Source organism: Anopheles bellator, chromosome 2, assembly GCF_943735745.2.
Source record: "Anopheles bellator chromosome 2, idAnoBellAS_SP24_06.2, whole genome shotgun sequence".
Lineage (NCBI taxonomy): Eukaryota > Metazoa > Arthropoda > Insecta > Diptera > Culicidae > Anopheles > Anopheles bellator.
The window spans coordinates 13,967,238-13,981,427 of NC_071286.1; the positions used below are offsets into that span (position 1 = coordinate 13,967,238).

Genomic DNA, 14,190 nt, shown 5'->3' on the forward strand with positions numbered 1-14,190 from the left:
AGCCGCCCAGCTCGGGAAGATGGAGTTTGAATTTTGACTACTGCGTTCGATCACAGCAACCAATGACTGGAGTGGACGGCGCCTGAAGGTATGTAATCATTCTTGATACGTTCTCCTATTAATTTGACGATTCTTATTCTGACTGGTTTTGGGATGTTTGATCGGTGCTTGTCATGTTGAAAAATCTGCTTATCATGTCTTTTCATGTTCTTTTCTCATCATGGTCTTCCCATTCTAGTCGTTTTATGGTAAAAGCTTGGTTCAAACGCATTAATTGTTGCCAAAAGCGTTGCTTATCAATAATTTCATGAGGTTTTGAAAACTGAAAGCTGCGAGCAGTAATTTGCAAATGGTTTTCCTTCTTTCAGTGTCTTTGCCTTTCAATTGATGTGGAACCCAATAAGACATTTTTGTAATCATTCCCACGGCATTCAGGCGATGGGAAATTGCTTAGAAAATTAATTATTCAAATTATTATATTATTATATATTATTCCCAATAAACAAGTTTCACAGTCAGTTGGGGATCTGTCATCTGGCCCAATCTTGATAAGTTGGTCCAGTTGGACTTCCTGCAATGTTTTCGGGGTTCGTTCACCACAAAAGAGGGTCCTCCATTTGTTGCCTATCCTTCGTTCGCGACTCCCTCAGAACTGTGGTACCCGCAACTCACAGATACCTGCCACCTGTGCAATTAATTAGGGCTAGGGATGTGTACGCTAGACCGGAAGTCTAGCGGTGCCATTGAACCCTCATCGGTTCGTCGGTCTCGCGTGTGTGCCACGGATCACCCCAAGCGCGGAGGGTTACGAGGTCACGGTTGCAAGGTGCCTGGTAAGGTGCCCGTCTAGACCCTCTCAAAAGTGGTCCCGTTTGTGGTAACTGGTGTGGTGGTCGTAAAACCGTGAAACCGCACATGTGGCGCACTTGCGCCACGGGCTCGGCAGAGAAAGAACCGAACCGACCAACGAAGCGGTTAGGCAGCGAAGCGTAACCCGCACGCCGCCGCCAGAGGGTTCCGAAGGGTAGCGTAGCCCGGGGGAAAGGGTCAGGATTTTTGAGTCACACACGCAAGTTCTAAACTCCCGGACGGACGGAAGTCGGCCGGAACGGGCCCCATATCGGTCGCGCTTGGGTACGTTCTTCGCCGGACCAGCCTCTCTCCAAAGTCGCTATTCGAGAGAGCGAAAGAGAGAGAGAGTTACGCTCGCTCTCGCGCTCGAAACGATCGCACGATAGAGAGGGCCGAACAAAGAGAAACCTTCTTTGGCCGACACGCGGGAGTAAGTGAGAGAGAGGGGAACCTCGTTGGAGATCCAACTTTCCCAGAGGCTTCCCGCGGTGGGGATGGCGATCTGCTCGGAGCGGAGTCCGGTGGAATCCGCGGCCCGTTTCAGTACCCTTTCGTAGTTCATCCGGCACAGAAGAGTTGCCCGAGAGTTGTGTTCGTTGTCCGCGAGTTCTAGAGTGTGTGAGTGACGGGTGGATCCTCGAAAAGCTCGATCGAAGAGTTGTTAGTTGTTGTTACGTCTGTTGTTGCTGGTGGCGGCATTCCGTCCCCGGCACGTTTGTGACGCTTGTTTGCGATGTTCGATTGATTCGTGGGCCTGTGTCTGCCTGTGTTTTGTTGTGGCCCCGTCAGCCGGAACCCCGTTTCGCGCTGTGAAAAGTGAAAAGAAGAGATTTGTTAAACACGGCACACAACAGAGCGGGCAAACGAACCAGAAAACGTGGAGATCTTTTGTTACCGATATTCGCGTGTGTCTATGTGGGTGTGCGTTGATCGCGTAATCAATCTACGCGGAAAGTGATTTAGTGAGTTCTTTGAGAACGACGAGAGCCCCATAAAGGGCTGTCCACCAGAGGCTCGAAGCGAGCCTGCGCGTTGCTCTGTAGTCGTTTGGTCCGAGTGTATGTAGAATGTTATCTTGTTCTGACTGCCAAGCCTCCGGATCGTCACGATCGTAGCGGCGTCATCGTAGCAGGACCGGTGGCTAGAGAGCGAGACAGACCGACCGGACAGTGATCGGTCGACGTAAATGGTAAATAAGATGGAATGGATGGAGCGCAATAAAGTAGAGCTAACCAACAACAACCGCATTAGCACAGCATCCCCAGCGACAAAGCTGGTGAACTCTCGCATCCGGCGAACTTTTCGTGCGGGGGTCTTCGACAGAGAAAGACAGAGTGAAATCCGTAGTGTCCGGTGTGTGCGGATTGCGGCACTCGATTTCGTCATCCCTGCTGCTGGCTCCCTATCTCGCTCACTTTCTCTCTCGTGCCTCTCGTCGGTCGGTCGTAACCTTTAACGATCGCGCCAGTCACCGGCGATCACTCACACGATCGTTGATCCTCGCCGACTGGAATTCCGAGTTCCCTTTTTTACCGCCAGACGGCGCAGGCACCGGGAGCTGCGTGTTTTTTTATGACGGCTCGATGACGTTTTGGCAAACAGCCAAACCACTTTCTTCACTTTCTGCCGGACGGACGCAGGTGTGACGATCGGCTTCCGGTGCGTGCACTTATCCCGTCCATCAGTCTGTCACTTTTTGACAGTCTCGCTAGCGGGCCACATTCTTCGGGACGTCCGCGTGCGGCCTTCATCTCATCTCCGGGGAGGGAGCGTCACCTTTTCAGCATCGAGGCAGCACCAGCGTTGGGCTCTCTAATCGCCTCCCGCTGCTGCCGGTAGTGAGCGGTGGCTTCGGCTTCGCGTATGGCCCCATCCTCCAACGGCTGTGCGGCGTGGGGGATGGGACCATCATCGTGTCATCGGACGCCGCCGCGCACGATCGCCGAGCAGCGATCGTCGTAACGCAACCTTGCGCACGGACAGGTTGCTCCCGCGAGGGATCGGGCGCGAATAAATATTAATTGGATAAAAATTACCCCATCATCATCATCGCGCACTATGGGACGCTCCACCGTTCTGGCCACGGCCCAGGCTTTGTGGAGGCTAATAAAGTGGCGGAGTGACCGAAGCTGCCACAGTTTTTGTCCTTTGCAATCTATTTATTTTTGTATGCCTTTTTGCAGCTCAAAATAATGATCGATCAACTCTGATTACTGGTGATCATCAGCGTTTTGGGAGCAACTTAATTCGGCGCCCGGTCGTTTTCCAGCTAAGGTCTTCCGGGGTGAAACTGGCGTTGATTGATCTTCGAATGAACCCGTGAAATGTTTCCTTTCAACAAGAAAATCCTCGAACGATCGAGCGGTGCGTAGCTGCATCATTTCATTGCATCATTGTGCAATGTTTTACAGTTTAACAGTACGAGGTGCCGAAAGGTGCTTTTGGTGTTACTCAAGATGCCATCTGAGGCATTGGTTGTGTCACCATTTTTTCCGCCCGATCATAATCGGGTGCCACCGACTAGCTTGATCTTGTAATTGATCATATTGTCCTATAGTTTCCCAATTCGGTTTGACGTTTTTTTTTCTTCTATTTCATTACTTATTTCTCTCTCTCTCTTTCTGTCATGGTCACACTTTGTTTTATGCCCTCCCCGAAAAGTAAACCCCTTTTTCGGTTGACGCGTTTTCCCCCGAGGGTGTTCAACACAACTGTCCCCCCGGGGGCCACTGCTATTTCGTTGCTATCGCTCTCTCTCTCTCTCTCTCTCTCTCTCTCTCTCTCTCTCTCTCTCTCGCTCCCGCCCGTCTGAGTGCAACAGTTTTCCGACCCCGACTGCGGGGCATTATGTTGTGGTTTTATTTGTCGTGTCGCACTTTTTTCTACCCTGAGCCTTGTATGTGTGCTGCTGGCGCTATTGGCAAAGGTTACGCCATCCGTCGGTGTTCCCGCCGTGCCGCACACTCGAGAGGGGCTTTCCCAACGTCGCCCATTATGCCAACATAAGCGGCCACTACCCCCCGGGGCGGTGGGATTTTTTTTCGCACACAACCCGCCACCGAAGGGGAGGTGGAACACGGATCCCGGGGTTGCATTTAGCGAGCGAGTGCCCGCGCGTTGTCGTCAGCCTCGGGCGCAGGGTGGGTGAGCAGGGAGGCCCCAGCTGCACGGTACTGGCGTCGCCGGTCGGAAAATTCCCCCAAATCGTAGCGAGGATCAAAACTACCGACTGGCGATGAGCGCCGGCTGTCGTTGACCGAGTCGAGACTCGTTTGCTAGATAAGTTGCCGAGAGGGGTGACAGCGTGGAATTGTTTTAAATGATCTCTACCTATGCAAATCAGCTCAATATTTGGCCCTGCAACCTTACCCCAACGTAGTGAATATCAAGCATTGAGCCAAATATTGCTGGTCAAATTTTAATTGGATAAAGATTGACCGTAGATAAACTAGAAGATTTGAAATGCCAACTGTTGATGTTGATCAAATGTTGATCGATTAACGACGCGTCCGTTGATTCAGAAACCACGAAGATATTTAATGGGCACTTCAAAAATTCTTTGTTCGGAAATTACTTGATGATTAGTTCATTCTCTTACCTTTCTCAACTTAACATTTAGACGGGACGACTTAAATGTTAGCGAAAAGCCCAAATGCTTGAATGTACCGCGAATCGGCCACTTCCGTAACGTATCAATCCGGCCAGGCTAATGTTGGCCGATGGTGAGCCCCACAATGCCCTGCCGGTGGCTGCCACCCATTGCAACATAGTCTCATTGCGCGCCGCGTACATTGGCCCCACATTGACGCCACAGGTCGATCGCTCATCAGATCGCTCGCCCCGCGGCCGAACGCCACTTTTAATTGCCCATGGGCCTTGGGAGGGCCACAGCACCGCACACAGTTGCCAGCATTTTTCCCACACGGCCCCCCAGCCCCGAAAAGCACGGGTGGGGTCCTCCCCAAAGGATGGTTATGAAATAATTGTGGGACCGAATTGTGGGCTTCAATTTTAGGCGTCCCCGGATTGCTCGCCACGCTTCCCATGCTCTCCCTCGGATTTGCGAGCCACCCGGCTCAGGTCGTTGGGTGTGCTGAGAAGGGGCTGAAGCATCAGATGGGCCATCACCATTGGCCCGCCGCCGATCATTGCCGATGCATTCCGGATTCACTTGCTGCTGCGCGACGAAACGACCCTCAAGAATTCGTTGCGCTTCAACGGGAAGGGGGCGCCATATGTGTGTGCCTCGGGGGAATCGTGTCACGACACGGTCACGTTGGGCTTGCGGGAAAATCGAACTCGGCGCCACCAAAAGGTACACCGCGCGATCGGCCGCCAAGGTTGTTGCAATCGACCGAGCGAATGGTTCCAGCCCAACCCTTAAGAAGCGGGAATGATCGCTAATCGAGAGTGAGCGAGAGAGAGAGAGAGAGTCGAATGTGTGAGACTCTTGAACCGATCATCCAGCAAAAGGCTGCCAACATCCAACCCGGGCTTACATATCGGAGAAAACCCGGCACCGTGTTCCGGCATGTGACGAAAGTGCATCGATCAACGCCCGTTACGGCGCCAGAATGGATTTAGTTGCCGAAACTAAAGGCATGCATTTTGCGGCAACACCTTTAAGCCTCGATTTCGATTTTCTTTGACGCGGACGACAAGCCAAGTGGACCGCACCGCCGCACAGTTGGCAAATATGTCTGGACGAAGAAATGCATTAAGGGCGGCAGCGCACGGACTGTCCATGTTGTGCAAAGTCGCGGCCTGTCCGTGGTGTGGTCGCCTCGGTGATCTGTTGTGGCCCCAGGCGCAAGTATCTGGAGCGTGAAGAGAGTTGCAGCAAGGAAGTTGCAGTTTAACTTGGGCAGATTTGGGCAACTTTAGCTACCCAGCTCAACCTCAACCCTGTAAGATTGTGACGCACTAGAAAGGAAAGTTTCCCTTACGGACAACAGCAGTTTCGAGTCCGTCGCGCCAGCGTGAACATCGATTTAATTTGTACCTTTCCGTTGGCGAACGGCAATCATTCATTTCAGTCTCCTGATAGCTTTCCATACTCTCTTCGCGCAATGGTCGGGCGCGTTTGTGATCATCGACAATTATGATGATGATGATCATGTCCATCATTAACTGGCGGGAGCAGATGCCTCGATTTGTTGGCCTTGATTTGCGTTCGGTTGATGTGTCTTTCCGGCCCATCGTCGGAGCCCGGAGATCATTAGCGAAACATTGCCATACGTTATCGACGGCGGGGCACCCTCTTGGGTGGCCATTAGTGGCCCTCGCGCGAAGGATCAGGACATACCGCCGGATTCCGGAGCAGGCACACTCGAATCACAGCCACGGCCACGCAGGAGACGGCTAATGAGTTTGCACCGGAGTCGCACCGTGAAAGCGCAGCGTCTTCATCGCATCGCTTCGGATTGCCTCAAAACGGACGAAGGTTACGCCGAGATTGGTTGCCGAGAGGGGTTGCCTGAAGAGGCCTGACGATCATTTATTTGCCTTTTTGGACGATTTGCTTTTTTTCCATTTGCCGGTACTCAGCCTCAGCAGCCTCGGGTGGCCCTGAAATTCCTTGGCGGACTTTTTGGGGTGACTCTTTCGATCGGCCTGCAGCCTCCGGAGCGATGCTCTGCGTGGTGTGACCCGTCGCCGCCGCCGCCGCGTGGCTTGTCCTTGTCGATTTTCGAGTTTTCCCAAGCTTTCGAACCCGCGGTACCCCACTCGCGGTCCAGCGGCGGAAGCAAAGGCCGTGGGGAAAATGATGAAATCAAAACAATCGGCGCACAGCATCGCCAGCCACAACACGCGCAATGCTGCCCTGCCCTTGCGACACATTTTGACACGCCACCCGGTCGGTCGCATCTGCCCGGTTTGCGGATCGAGTGAGTTGATGAGTTTATTCTGTCTCACCGCCTCCGAGAGGTGACATTGAGGGTATGCAAATTGGGGTTTTTACAACGTCCCGTGTCGACAACAACGCAAGGCACGGTGATGCATGGTTCCGGGTTTTTCACAACGTGCCACGCGGGTGCTCCAGAACGGTCGATGAGTTCTAGTTCTAGGCAGTGAAGGGAGGCGGTGACAGTAGGTGCCTGATGGTGAAACTTAATACGCAGTTCGAACGCCGCAGAGCTATACGTCGCCGAGAATAAATTATATGTGCGCACTTAATTACTGCCAATTACCTAATCGTAACGGGGGTCAGGTTGCTGCTTTATCATTGTTAGTAACTTATTGTCACAAATAACGGATAAATTGAAACAAAAAGATAAAAAATCTCAATAACAACTGATCGAGTATTGCTGTTTGAATTTAACGCAAAAATTTAGTTGAAAAATGTAGCAGGAGAGCACTCGTACTACTCGAATCGGAGGGGAAACTGCTCGAAAAGTACCGGCAGCTGGCAGCAGATGGAGACAATGCATTTCACAAAATATCCTGGCATATTTCAATTGAAATATTTCGAAGCGATTGCTATTTTACCATAAGATGGCAAATCATGTAGCTTGAACCAATTTAGTATTATATTATTGCCTTTTTACACATTTCTTAGTAGATGCAGCGCGATACAGGTAGTGCATGCCTTCCGAATTGTAAATACGAATCCTCACGAAGCGTCGTGTGCAAAAGTTTCAATCCATTCTTCACACAGCGATAAACGTTTCCGAACCGATTCATTAAAAAACAAAACAAACAGTTAAAGCTGATCAGAGTTTAAGTTTAAGCATCAAATTATAAGGTCATAAAATAAGTCAACTAAATTACGAATGTGACTTCACGGCTCGACGCACAGGAAGTGCCACTAATTAAATGCAACGCAGCAACAGCTGGCCTGCCGGCGATCGCTTCCTACTCGCCCCTCGCTCTAATGAGATAAGCCCCCGGGCGAAGGCCCCGCAGGTTCACCTCCTCGCGGTGCACGGTGGAAAACTCACATGTGGCGCCGTCTAACGCGCTCTGGCGTCTGGAAAGCAGCTGTCCGTGGGAGTGACTTGTATGCGCGAACCAACGGCAAACTCGCGGCAAGAGAAAAGCTCGCCGAAAGCAACAAAACGAAACAAAAGTGTGCTTAAAGAATGTAAATAATAATAATAATAGTGGCCACGGGGCGGGCACGCGGCGGGGCGGGGCAGGCCAGTTAAGCAGAGCGTTGCCTTCGGCGTGTGGTTCTCGCAGCAGCCGCGCAACGGCTGCTTATTACGCAAATTTTATGCACTCGCCAGTAAACACGAACAAGCGCCGTCCGCCCTATTGTGCCCTTGCGTCTGGGGGCCCAGCCGGTAGGGCAGTCTGTAGCAGATTTCTCTCTCTCTCTCTCGGTTGAGAACGCGTAATATCGAGGTGGAAGAAACTAACCACCGCGAGGGCCGTTGGCTGAAAGTGTGCTGCGTGAGAGATCCTCGGTTTGACCCTCGATCCAAACTAATCCAAAGTGACCCGTAGAAAGCCCTGCCACTGAGGGCACAACAACCTCAACGGGCGCCTCCTCTCGCCCCGGAAGGGTTGCGGTACGTAGGGAAAACCACAAAGAGGTAGCCCGCGGAACGTAAGGTCATAGCCACCGACTTGGCTTCGCTGCTGTGGGCAAGCCTCATCAACAGCAGCAGCAGCAGCAGCACAGTAACACCTGGAAAAACAGCTGACTCTTGGCTCGGTGGCGTAATCGGTCAAACCGGTTTGCCTAGCCGGGCCCGGTCGGGTTGGATAACGTTCTTGGAGCGGCCAACCACCGCACCCCACATACTGCTCGCTCCCGGGGGCTTTCTTTTCGATCATCGATCAAGCCCAGGTGGTGCTGAAAATAGATCCACATCTCAGGGGCAATAAAACATGACCGAGGCCGGACCGTACTCCGGGGGAGAGGGCGGTGTTTTAAGTCTGCTGGAACATTCTGTCCGTCGCAATTATATCAACACTCAACACGTTTACGCAAGCTTTTCCCGGAACCCGAAAAACTAGTTTCTTAGCGCTGAACAGGGAAGTGCTGCGTTAAATCGTAATACTATGTCGAATATCCGATTTAAGAGCAAAATCCATTAGTAAATCTGACCAAGAAGAAGGACTTCTTGTAGCGCCAACGCCACTGACCAATGATGGCAACGATTTTAAAGACCTAAACTTCTGAATTGGGAACTGTCTTTCGCATTCAGTATACTCTTCAGAGTTGGGGCCTTTCGGTCAACAGTTAGATTATCGAAAAGACATCAATGATCCTTATTGTGGAAGGCTTTTGCGAGTTTAGTCCAAAGTGTCCTATACTTGTGGCCGTCAAGAGTCGTTGAGTTTTATCACCTACTTAAACCCTTGAGTGTTATCACCGTAATGAAAGCATCGAAAATATTTCGTTAGTTTTACACTCAAAACGCACGGAACTTTCTCGGAAACCGGTTTGGCCGTTTGAAAGTATAGCAAAAACAAATTTTGGTTTTAAATATAGGATCTCGGCAATTTTGCAGTTTGTACTTGGAACTCCAAACCCGGTTAGGCCTGATGCCGAGTGGGTTACAAGCAATTTAAGCGACCACTTTCTGCTCACTACATTAAAACGCACACAAACGTTACCCCACTTCCCGATTGGTTTTCCCGGTCAGACGCACCGGACGCCGCCCATCGAGGTCAGAGGGTCTTCGGGCCGGCCCAATCAATGGCAGGATTTGATCGATTTGTACGATCGACCGATCGTTTGCGATCGGTCAGCCCATCGACGTTGCGTGGCCCGAAAGCGTGACCCTCGAAAAAAAATCGTAAACGGTCACCGGAAGCACCCGTATCCCCATTTCTCCAAAACACGTTTCCAATGGTCCAGAGAGGTTGACATAACACCCCCCGAGCCATGCTCGTTTGTTCGGGAAGCGAGAGGTTGCTCAACCGGAACCGCGCCACTCGATCGCGACCCTAATCGATTCCGACCCATTGTTGCGCCATCATTTTGCTATAATTTACTACCTGTTTTAAAGATTTTGTGATTTTTTTGTGCCTCGGGCTGAGTTTTGGGCAACGGTTTCCCAATCGCTCCGAAGCGATCCGCTTGATTGGCCGGTGGCGATCGGTGGGCTTGTGTGGTTCAGCGATCACTGTGAAGTGAGGGCTGTACCCTAGGCACCTGAGACCAAAACAGAGTTCCTTCAGCCCCTCAGAAAGCCGTGTGTTGCGTTACGTTTTCGGGTTGAAGAAGCCCCGGGCGGCTTTTCGGAGGTTAGTCTTCGACAGAGCGCGCAATTCTCACGCGATTACGCGATGATTGCAGGTGTGCGGTGCTGTGCCGCGAAGCGGGGGACAGACTTCACGCCTGTACTTCCACGTCCACTGATGGTGCCCCCCGGTGTCGGCTTGGTGTTGGGAAAGAATGAAGAGCACCCTCGTTGAGTTCAATCGATCCTCGCTTGGGGTGTTTTTTCTCCCAAGCTCTGTTTCGTTACATTACCCCTCAGACTAACACTTACGCCAAGCGGGGTCTTGAGCGCTCTGATGTAATTCTACCGCCCGTGGGTGAGATAATTAGAGAGCGCACCCGTGGTGCTTGCTAGTGGAACTGATCTTCTGCCTGACGCTGGCCATTGAGCCGTGTTATTAGCAGCAACCCGCAAGATCGCTCCCGTTGCGTACGAAGCCAGAAGTAGCTATCGCGTAACGCTCGTAACGCTCGCTCCCCGAGTGACGCCATCGAACTTTCCCGTTCCCGCGATGGTGCAATTTTCACCACCCCGAATGGACCAATTAGCCCAATCTGCTTTCGGACGGACCTCAACGGACCTGGCGAGCGCGTCCCTATAGTTCATCGCACCTAATCCGTTCTCTTTCTCTCTCTCTCTTCAGTTGACGCAAGTTCCCGGACACAGTTGGGACCCAGCAGACCAATAAGACGTGGGTCCGGGACCGGACGGAGAGGTACCAGAAATGGTTGACTACTACAATACGCGATCGAGCACGGTGATCCCGTCGTCGGGGGTCGGTCCAACCGCCGCCCAACTTCGGACGACCACCGCCAAGAGTCGATCGCAGCGTGACAAATCGACTCTCCACAAGACTCTGGCCGATGGAGGCGTTGGATCGGGTGGCTCCGGTGGTGGTGTGACCGGGAGCCAGCAGCCCCGGATACGAATTGTGCGGCTGGTCCGACCACACCAGAGCACCACCGCCACCCACCACCGGTCGACGGGTGGCGGAGGCGGCGGTGGCAACTTTGGGTTCTCGATCCGGGGCGGGCTCGAGTACGGGACCGGGTTCTTTGTGTCCGCCATCGAGCGCGACTCGGAAGCGGACCGGCAGGGTCTCAAGGTGAGAACCGAAGGAAGCAGCGTGCGGAGCAGCATGCTAACTGGTTCCTGTGTTCTTCTTGCAGGTGGGCGATCAAATAGTACGCGTCAACGGGTACCAAGTGGAGGACGCCGTCCACCGGGAGCTGGCCTCGTTCATCGCCAACCAGGAGCGGCTGATCATGAAAGTGCGGGCCCTTGGCATACTGCCGATCAAGGAGTAAGTTCCCTCAGTTTCCAACCCCGCTCGGAGCTCCGTCGTTTACAGTCTTGTTCCTTTCCGTTCCAGGCGCTCCGTCGATCCACTCACCTGGCATTTGGTCTCGTCGGCCCGCGACACAGAGGACACGCTGCTGCTGCTGGAGGACGGTCCGTGCTGTGGGCGCGACCTGAAAGTGATCCTGTCCGTGGCGCCGCGCACCAAACTGGGCTGCGGGATCTGCAAGGGTCCGGACTGGAAGCCGGGTATCTTCGTGCAGTTCACGAAGGAGGGTGGCGTGGCACGGGAAGCCGGCCTGCGGCCCGGTGATCAGATTCTGTCCTGCAACGGACACAGCTTCGCCGAGGCCTCGTTCTCGGAGGCGGTCAGCGTGATGAAGTCGTCGCACGTGCTCGAGCTGATCGTGCGCCCGAGCGCCGGGCTCGACCTGTTCCCGGGCGAATCGAGCGGATACAACAGCTCCGCCAGCAGTGTCAACGGTGACCAGAGCCCGTGCTGGGGCGACCAAACGTCCAAGCGGCTAAGTATAGTGCGCGAGGAGTCCATTTCACACGAGCGCCGCCGTACGGCGGCCATCGGCGAGCTGAAGCCGACGGTCGAACGGCCCTCCACTGGCTCGGTATCTACTCCCACTCCACCTCCACAGACCTCACCTCCTGCTCAGACGGTGGCTACCAGCGGCGGTGGGGGTCACCGGCGGAAGAATACCACCATCATCGAGTTCTCGGAGCGGGGCACGATCGTGAACCCGGACGCGAAACAGAGTGAAACGAAAACGATCATTGTCGAGGTGCACCGGAGCGCATCGACCGGCTCGATCGGTGGCGCGGGATCGAACACACTCATTCCCCCGCCACCACCCCCGTTCGCGGACAGTGTCGCTCCGCCACCACCGCCCCCGCAGGGACTGGTCCTGGCCGAACCGACCGCTGCCGATCAACCTGGAACCGCGAAGGAGCCGGCGGAGTCAGCGGCGCCGGCTAACAGTCTGTGCAGTGCGATATCGGACGAACTGCGCCGGCGGGCGGAGAAGAAAAGTGCCTCTGCGGTGGGCGGTGGTGCGCCCGATGGGGCCATGGCCTCCGCCCTAGCCGGCCCGGCGGCTGCCCTCACGGAGCTGGAGAATCGCCTAAAGGAGAAGAACTGTCGTCTCCGCCCGGTCACGATGGCCATTTCGGACGAGCGACATACGGCGCTGATGGACGAGTTCCGGGCCGTGCACAAGCGAATGTTCAAGAATGGGTTCGACAATGCGGAACTGAAGGTAAGGGGTCGCGAACCCGGCGGAGTCGGTGGACGACGCACACTACATTGCACTTCCCTCACTTCAGCAGAGACAACCTGTCAAAGGGGATAAGGGGCAGCCGAGTGCTGGTCTATTGGGTGCAGCGGCCCCGGCCGAGGCGGCCCTCAGCGGGACGCGAAAGTCAGCGAAGGGCACGATGGGCCGGGTGGCGGCCTCGGAGATGGCCAAAGCGAGCGGTGATAGTGCCGAGCTGGAGTCGCTCGAATCGTTCAAGCTGACCAATCCCCAGGCACCACCAGCTCGGCCACCGTCGTACTACTTCTGCCCGCAGGCCACCGGTCCGGCGACGATGAAAAAGTCCCAAAAACCGATCGCCGTCACCATCAGCGAGTACGCCAGCAGCAGTGCATCGCGCGGCGCTCCGGATGAGCCGGTGGCGGTCCGGAAGCCGGCTCGCTTCGTTCAGCTACGGCCGGTGACGGCGGATGGTGCAACTTCCGGCATCAACAACGAGGCCGCCCGATCGGAACTGCGAGGATCGAAAGCTTGACACGATCACCGTCGGGACGGGAGAAGTTGCAGAGTGGCACGCGACCAAAAAACGATCAAGGTGGAATAGAAATAGACTCAAATGGCTCATCATCATTAAAACGATAGTTTCTCGTTACGTTTTGTTGAAGTGGACTCTTGATGACCCCTGGGGAACGCTGAAGGCGTATTCATTGTCCAACGACTCCGCGCACTTCGAATATATTGCTATTGAAGAAGACTACTCTCCAAATCTACAAAGAGCTCTTACTACCATTTTAGCATACTATTTTCACCGCCCTTTGTCAACAACCGATCGGCCACCACACTGTTACAGAAAGCAACAGAAGATTAACATTGTCTCTGTTGCAACACGGCTCGGCGGTTGTCGAGCAGGATAAGGCGAAGAAGAGGAAGGCTTTCGAAAATTCCGGGTTATTAAGAGTTCACTTACACTGATTCTTTCAGATATATTCTAATGGAATTCAAAACAATCGATGCCCCTGCAATTATGGTGTGCTCATCAATAATCTATTTAATTCCATTCATGATCACGATTCAGAGTTTCCCACTTCGAAGCACGTCAAAAATCGTCGATCACTGTTGCGCAGTTTGGTCTGCGGTCGATTTTCTCATGTCCCACAAGCGATAGCTCACCCATACAACGAGAGACAAATTGGCGGCCGCGATCACCAAGGTAAACACAACATCCCGAAAGATCCGTTTGTCGTTCTCGATGTGGTAATTCAATTCGTTGAGATGGTGAACCATGTCAAGGGGCCCCTTCTCGAAATCATCGTAGGCAATGCCTGCCGCTTGTAGTGCCGCAATTAGAGCGGTTTCCACGTTGTAGTCAAACATGTTCCCACTAATATGTATTTCCTTCAGCTTGGGTGCGGCCATTCGCAGAGTGGTAACGTTCAAATAGGGAATATCGTTTCTTTTGAGCGATAATATTTCGAGGGCGGGCAAATGTACATTGCTTAGATGCAGGTAGATCAGGTAGTTCGAGTTTAAGTCCAGATACACCAGTGAGGACGGCAACATGGAAAACTCGAAGTCAACAAAATGGTTTCTCCCTA

At 53.4% G+C, this 14,190-nt stretch overlaps 1 protein-coding gene across 1 annotated transcript; it reads left to right on the top strand.

The window, feature by feature from the left end:
* The first annotated feature begins 1,486 nt into the window (after positions 1-1,486).
* LOC131209202 (uncharacterized) lies at positions 1,487-13,177 on the top strand. Its single transcript, XM_058202211.1, has 5 exons — positions 1,487-2,041; positions 10,675-11,136; positions 11,201-11,334; positions 11,404-12,598; positions 12,669-13,177. Exons 2-5 carry the CDS (start codon positions 10,756-10,758, stop codon positions 13,128-13,130), a joined length of 2,172 nt encoding a protein of 723 aa, XP_058058194.1. The 5' UTR covers positions 1,487-2,041; positions 10,675-10,755; the 3' UTR covers positions 13,131-13,177.
* Positions 13,178-14,190: the final 1,013 nt, after the last annotated feature.

Excerpts from the sequence above, each read along its gene's own strand:
- LOC131209202 (XM_058202211.1), top strand. The coding sequence starts at position 10,756 with ATGGTTGACTACTACAATACGCGATCGAGCACGGTGATCCCGTCGTCG. Across the intron at positions 11,335-11,403 it reads GGCATACTGCCGATCAAGGA|GCGCTCCGTCGATCCACTCA; the intron begins GTAAGTTCCCTC and ends TTTCCGTTCCAG. Across the intron at positions 12,599-12,668 it reads TCGACAATGCGGAACTGAAG|AGACAACCTGTCAAAGGGGA; the intron begins GTAAGGGGTCGC and ends TCACTTCAGCAG.